General features: G+C 32.2%; 1 protein-coding gene across 1 annotated transcript; it reads left to right on the forward strand.

Annotated features, from left to right (window-relative positions):
* Positions 1-363: 363 nt before the first annotated feature.
* LOC122506001 lies at positions 364-4,697 on the forward strand. The gene is made up of 3 exons (XM_043617950.1): positions 364-685; positions 848-1,493; positions 1,562-4,697. The coding sequence occupies exons 1-3, from the start codon at positions 364-366 to the stop codon at positions 4,695-4,697; spliced, it is 4,104 nt and encodes a 1,367-aa protein (XP_043473885.1).
* Positions 4,698-8,146: the final 3,449 nt, after the last annotated feature.

Below are 8,146 nucleotides of genomic sequence, written 5' to 3' on the forward strand. Positions count from 1 at the left end.
CTTGAACTTCTTTATGAATTCATATTTTCACTTCTTAATAAAAAATAACGAATTATATCCTCAATTATTATTAAATTCATCTTTCTTCATCGGTAACGAAGGTCGATTTATATTAGATCCTTCTTTACCAATAAATTTAATCAAAGAAGACGAAATTAATCCTTTCCTAGGAATAAATCGTGTACTAAAATACTTTTTAAGAGACGGTACTATACGAACACACGGAGAAGCAAAGATCTGTATTAATTATACTGTAATAGAATTTCAAACAATAATTTGTGACGACAAATCAGACATTATTGGAGTTTTAGGACTACCTTTTTCATTTGATATTATTAACGAATTATTCTAATTAATAACAAAATGACTCGTAAAAATAAACATCAAAAGAATTATACAGACAGAAGTGATGATGATGATAATATTACTCACACCAATGGTGCAACCTTTGCAACCTCTATGAATAGAACCCTTCATGACACTATGGTTAATTCTATGGCAGAATGCTTTGCTTTACAACAAGGTATAATGAATATTCCTTTTTACGACGGGCATAACATGCCAGTCAAAGATTTCATTGAAGATATTTTGAATGCTGCATCATCTATTCCAAAGAATTGCGAAGATCAGTATTTGAAATCTATTCTTGCTAAGTTAAAAGGTGCTGCTAGAAGTAGTACTCAAGGTAAGTTTTTCGGAACCATTAATGAATTAATAGAACACTTAAAACAAAGATATTCCACTCATAAATCATATGCATGGTATTTGCAAGAAATATCCACAATTCGTATGAACCGTAATGAAAATGTTAGCGAATTTTATGACAGATTGTCTCAATTATTAGCAGGAGCAAATGCAACCCTCGCAAATTCATATGGAGCCCCTAATGCTAAAATTCAAATGGAACCCCTAAATTGTTGTGCCATGGAATCTTTCATTAAAGGACTTCCAGACTCAATGTCCACTGTAATAGAGGCACGAAATCCTGAAAAACTTAAAGACGCCTTTGAAATTGCCCTACAATGCGAACAACGTCACGAAAGTTATAAGCCTGATTATAATGCTTATCATTATTCACGACATCAACCACAAGATTATAGATATCGAGAAAGAAGTCCAAGTAATAGAGTACAATTCTCATATCCTTACGATCAAACGAGATATCGTTCTCAATCACCTACTCCTACGGGAATATTGAGAAATCCATATCCTCCATATATGCAAAACAATCATTATCCACAACCATATCCTAATCAACCTAATTTTCATCTTCCTAACGCTTATATGCCTTATACATCATATCCCTTTTACCCATATCCTCCTCCACAAGAAGGATATTTAAATAAAAATCAAGATGGAAGTAGAACACCACCTCGTTCTCAATCCCCATATTCATTTGAAAAGAGTAATTTAAACTCAAACACGACTCGACGAACAGACGCGACGACGAGTGCAGATCCCAAAGAGCGTCCAGCCAATGCGAGAATCCTATCGTTACAAAACACATCTTCCACGCCAGAAAATCAAGAGAATCTCCATTAATAATTATAAATTCTCCAAGCTTTCAAACATCATCAGCAATCTTATTAATAGACACAGGAGCCGATGTAAACATAATTAAGGAGAATATATTATTGCCAGAATTAAACATAATTCAAGAAGAAGCCATACATATAGCTGGAATCGTTCCTATAAAAATTTTAACACTAGGAACAGTCCAAATTGAAATAAATACAAAACCAATAACTTTCCAAGTAGTTTCCACAGATTTTCCTATAGAATCTGACGGCATACTAGGTAGAGAATACCTTCGTGAAGAAAAAGTTGAAATTTCTTTTTGGCATAATACAATAGTCACACATTCAAATCCTATAAAACCAATATTTTTCGCAGATAAAGAATCAACTGAAGCTAGAGATGCATTAACCGAAAATAAGGCTAACAAAAGAAGAAATATAACTATTAAAGCTAGAACAAGACAAGTAATACCAATTGATGTTCTAGATACAGAATTAAAGGAAGGATATTTGCCTTTAATAAAAACAGCAGAAGGATTACTAGTAGGTGAAGGAGTAGTAACGAACCATGATGGAGTTTGTCATATTTACGCTATAAATATGACATCTGAAGACGCAGAAATCGAAATACCACCTCAAGAGTTAATTCCTTTTGAATTTTACAAATTACCTGGTGAAGATTCAGATGGTTACTCGACAGAAGAAGAATACACACCACCAATAGATAGAGTTTCAGCCATATTAGAATATCTAAGATTAGATCACTTAAACAAAGACGAAGAAGAACATGTAACACAAATTATTAAAGAATTTCCAGACAGTTTTCATCTCCCAGGAGAACAACTCACCCCAACTAATATGGTTCAACATAAAATCATTACAAAAGACGAAATACCAATCCACGTTAAACAATATAGATTTTCACCTACTCAAAAAGAAGAAATCGATAAAGTCATCGATAGAATGAAATCCGAAGGAGCTATAGATTCCTCTTGTTCACCATATAACTCACCATTATTAATAATTCCAAAAAAGATTGACGGAAGTGGTAAGAAAAAGTGGCGAATAGTAATTGATTTTCGAGCACTAAACGAGAAGACAATTGGTGATTGCTATCCATTGCCAAATATTACTGCTATACTTGACACCATCGGAGGCGCTCAATATTTCTCGGTATTTGATTTAGCCAGTGGATTCCATCAAATTGAGTTAGACCCTAACGATAGGTCAAAAACAGCATTTTCTACTACACATGGACATTATGAATACATAAGAATGCCCATGGGATTAAAAAATTCACCATCAACGTTCCAAAGATTAATGGATCAAGTTTTAACTGGACTTCAAGGTGTTGAATTATTCGTGTATTTAGACGACATCGTAGTGTACGCAAATGATCTAGAAGAACATGGCAAGAAGGTAAGAAGATTACTACAAAGATTAAAAGGTGCCAACCTTTCATTACAACCAGAAAAATGCGAATTTCTTTTCAAAGAAGTAGCATACTTGGGACATATAATAAGCAGTGAAGGAGTAAAACCTAATCCAAAAACTGTAGAAGCGGTTAAAAATTTTCCGACTCCTAAAACACCAAGAAATATAAAACAATTCTTAGGATTGGCAGGATATTATCGAAGATTTATCAAGGATTTTTCAGCAAAGGCCAAACCATTGTCTAATCTACTAAAAAAGGATGTAAAATTCGAATGGAAACAAGAACAGGAAGCTAGTTTCAAAGAGCTAAGAGAAGCTCTATGCACTAACCCAATTTTACAGTATCCAGACTATGAAAAACCTTTCACATTAACAACTGATGCATCTGATTTTGCTATAGGTGCAGTATTAAGTCAAGAAAAAGATGGATTTGACTTGCCTATTGCTTATCTTTCCAGAGTATTAAATGCGCCAGAATTAAACTACTCCACAACTGAGAAGGAATGTCTAGCAGTACTATATGCAGTTCATCACTTTAGACCTTATATTTATGGAAAGAAATTCACTTTAGTTAGCGATCATGAACCATTAAGGTGGATTGCCACTATAAAAGATCCAGGACAACGACTTATAAGATGGAGATTAAAACTGAGAGACTACGAGTATGAATTTCAGCATAAATCGGGAAAATTAAACACCAATGCCGATGCCCTATCCAGAAATGTTATAGAAGACGAAATAAATGAAAATTCCCAAATCAACGTTGATCAAAAACAAGTAAAAATTTTAATCAATAAACGTGTTGATAAAATTCCAAAGAAACCAACTAAACCATCAACAACCGCTCTGTCTAATCCTCAAAAGTCAAAAATACAACCTCCAAAATCAATATTAAAACCATCTACTTTAAAATCTACTTTAGAACAAAGTACTATTGGTTCAAGACTAGCACAAAGACGAGCTGCACAACAATCTACTTTGAAATCTACTCTAGATCAGAATACTACTGATTCAAAATTGACACAAAGACAAGCTTTACAACCATCCACTTCAAAATCCAATTTTAATCAAAGCACTATTGGATCAAGAGTAGCACAAAGACGAGCATTACAACCTAGAGTAAAAACAATAGACGAAGAATCAATTGACAGTAGCACTGACGAAGAGAGAGAGATACCAATTCCTCCCATTCAAAAGGCAAGTAGAAGCTTACTTCCCAGTTTGAAACTTCCACCAGCGGCTATAAAAAATATACCAGGTCCTAAAAGTGCACCCCCACAAATACAACCCAAAGTTGTAAACTTCCCAATCCCAGAAACCACTGTAATAACAATAGAACCACCAGTTAGCGAGAGTGAAGAAAGCTCTGACGAAGAAGAAGCTAACGCAATGAACTTAAGCAGAAAAGAAATAGCTAAAGATCTAGGAAATTCCATATCTCGTTTTAATGAATATGTAAAACAACATGAAGATTGGCTAATAGACTCACCACAATCCCCTAGAAATTGGCTCACTCTTTCTGACGGAAACGACGATGAAAGTATTCATAAAGCGGCTAATGAATTAATTCCAGGAGACCACACGGAATTTTCACAAAAATTAGATTTCCAATGGGATTATGCCAAAGGCGAATCTATGTGGGAAGACAAACAAATAAACAACTCAAACAATGAAACATTTACTAAAAAAGTTGTAAATCCAGAAGAAACAATACATTTAACACCAAGAAAGCTCACACGGATATAAACAAGAACAAAAATGTAACTTTCAGATCCACTTCATCAGAACCCAACACACCTGTAGTTTTCAAAACTCCAAAGGCTATGTCAACACCTTATCACACTTCATTACATGAAATAGATGTAGAATCAGACGACGAAACTGACGAAAAAGATGAAACAGATATAGAATCGAATGACGAAACAGGCGAAGAAAAAGAAACGGATGAAGAAGAAGAAAGCGATACCACAGAAAATGAAATTGAAGAAAATAAAACTAAGTCAAATTCAATAACAACAACACTCCTAGAAAGTATTCCTCCAAATTTGCCTTCATGTTATTCAAGAATACCAGAAAAACCTTCAAATATTACAAGTCATAGAGAAAATCTAACTTATCATCGGAACAATTACGTGCATTTTCTATCCGCTGATTGTGAATTTACCACCCCAATAAGTAGATTACTTATAGATATTGCAGTAATAGACCCAGAAGAAATTAAAGGCAAAAAGCCCATTAAAGGACAAATTCTAGTAACCCCAAGAGGAAGACACAATGTATATTCTGTAATAGTAAAAAACAACTATTACGATCCATTATTAAAGGAAGACATCATTTCAGGAATACAGAACTTAAAAATTCTCCTGTATAAAGAAAAAGCAAAAGAAATCAGAATTTCTCGACACGGAGACTTCACTGACGAATTAATGAAAGGAGAATTAATGCAAATGATTGAATCAATCTTCTATAACAGCGATATTAATGTAACTATTTGTCATGGACAAGTATCTGTTCCAAAAGAAGAAAATAGAGAAGATATCATCAGTGAATTTCATAAAAGCAAAATAGCAGGACACAAAGGAATAGTAAAAACTTACAGAAGAATTCGCGAAAAATTTTACTGGCCTAGAATTAAAGAACAGGTAACAGAATTTGTAAGAAGGTGCCCCACATGTCAAACTCAAAAATTGGTTAGGGCAAAAACCAGAGAACCAATGATTATAACAGACACACCCTTAGACGTTTTTGATAAAGTTTCTTTAGATACTGTAGGAAAACTCCCTACAACCCCAGACGGAAATTGTCACATTTTGACCATGCAAGATCACTTATCTAAATATTGCATAGCAGTACCAATACCCGACATTTCAGCAACTACAATTGCCCATGCAGTTGCCAAAGAACTATTCTCAGTTTATGGAGCCCCTAAAGTAATTTTAACTGATAAAGGCACTTCATTTATTGGTAAATTAATGTCAAAATTATCAAAAATATTTAAAGTCAAACAAGTAACAACCTCCGGTTACAGACCCCAAACTAATGGAGCATTAGAACGTAGTCATGCAGTATTAGCCGATTATATAAAACAATACGCTACAGACTGCGACGACTGGGACAGATTATTACCTTTCGCAATGTTTGCTTATAATACTTCAGTACATGAAGCAACTAATTTCACTCCTTATGAGCTAGTTTTTGGTAAAACTGCTCGTACTCCTAGCTCTTTTCCCCAAGAAGAAAAATTAGAAACCTATGGTTCCTATTTAACAGAGCTTATAACAGACTAACCGAAATAAGAATATTAGCAGCCAAAAATTTAATAGACTCCAAAACAAAATCCAAAGAAAGATACGATAAATCGATCAAACCTTTCTTAGGAAAAATAGGTGACAAAACCTATGTCTTAATAGAAGGTATGAAAAGAAAATTTGACCCCCATTACCATGGCCCATACACAATTGTGGATATCCTTGATAAAAACAATGTAATCTTAATAAATGACAATGGAAATAGGTTCCAAAAACATGTAGATAAGTTAAAATTAGCATATGAATAAAATAATAACATGATTTTAATTTTTAGATGTCAGAATCAATCATTTTCACTCCACCAATCCAAGGAGAATTAGTAAGAAATTATGTGTTCCCCAAAGGAAACATTGACAATATTAATTACCCAAAGGGAATATTGGAAGAACTGACTGCAGAATATAATTTGGATAAACCAACTTATACCGTGGACAAGACCACTGGTCCTGAATTAGGTAGACTTTGGAGAGTAAAATGCATCGTCACAGATAATAAAAATAGCAATGCATTCATTGCAACTGGAGATAGTTGTAGAACTATTCGAGAATCCGAACATTCAGCAGCAAAAATAATATTAAAAGAATTAAACAAAACGTATTATTTTAGCGAAGAAGAAAAGCCAAGATCATTAAAACACAAAATTCATGTTATGACACACGAAGAACCTTCACTAATAAAATTAAAATTGTATAAATGGGAAAACTGCTGTGAATATTGCTATAAAAGAGGGCACACAAAAGAACACTGTTATAGCGTAATTAGGAATAAGAAAATCCTCAATAAACAAAACCCATTCAATGATAAGGACAATGATTCAGATGAATTTTGGGAGCTACCTGGTCCCACTTGTTCATGGGACTAAGCACCCAAAATACAAAGTTCTCTTTAACAGTCTGTAAAACAAATTAATTCTTTTAAACTCATCAAAATAAAATATCAATTACTACATAAATAATTAATTACTTGCAATAATTACAATAAAGCAATATTGCAGAAACAAGCAGGTATATGAGTATACATGTGTATGTATGTATATATGTATATATGTGCATGATTGTAATTTGCAAATTGTAATTTTAATCAAGTTTGAATGAACAAATCTTTCTATTTTACACCATTAACATGAAAGTTGAAGCTAATTTTCACGATGAAGATGTTATTTTAGCATGTTGATGATACGTAATTCAATTGTCACAAATGGCATTAACTTTCGATTAATTATCAAACGAATCAATTCTGTTGAGAAATTCCTAAAATATTAAGGAATTTAATAATAAATGTACATAACCGATTATATTCAATTAACATGAATAAACAAACAAATTGATTAATTAAACAAGAATATTGTTAACCATAATCGATATACTAGGAAATTGACAAATCAAAAATTAAAACGACAAAATCTCATTTTAACAAATAATCTTTAATTATTACGATTAATTATTGTAAATTGACCATAAATTATAATATGAAATTAATAAATTAAGGTCAGAGTATTATAAATAACAATAAAAATCTCAATTATCTCATTATCCAATAGTTTAAACACATAGAATCACATTCACGTCATACGTCAATTTTATTGTAAACCGACCTTAAATTTCATAATATAATACAAGAATTAACTAATAGAATTATTAATTTAAAAGTTCAAATCATAAAAATAGTAAAATATATGTTTTTCCAGAAGAAAATAACAAAAAACGGAATATATCTATCCTTTTCTAAAAAGTTAAATCCTCATAATAAACAAATTCTCTAAATAAAAATTTGAAAAATATACTCAAATAGGATCAATAAGTAATAACTTATTAAATCAAAGTATAAATTCAAAATTTTGTAAAATATTGCAAATAATAACGAAAAAAAAAAAGGAATACTTCTATC

Source organism: Leptopilina heterotoma, unplaced genomic scaffold, assembly GCF_015476425.1.
Source record: "Leptopilina heterotoma isolate Lh14 unplaced genomic scaffold, ASM1547642v1 Lhet_384, whole genome shotgun sequence".
Lineage (NCBI taxonomy): Eukaryota > Metazoa > Arthropoda > Insecta > Hymenoptera > Figitidae > Leptopilina > Leptopilina heterotoma.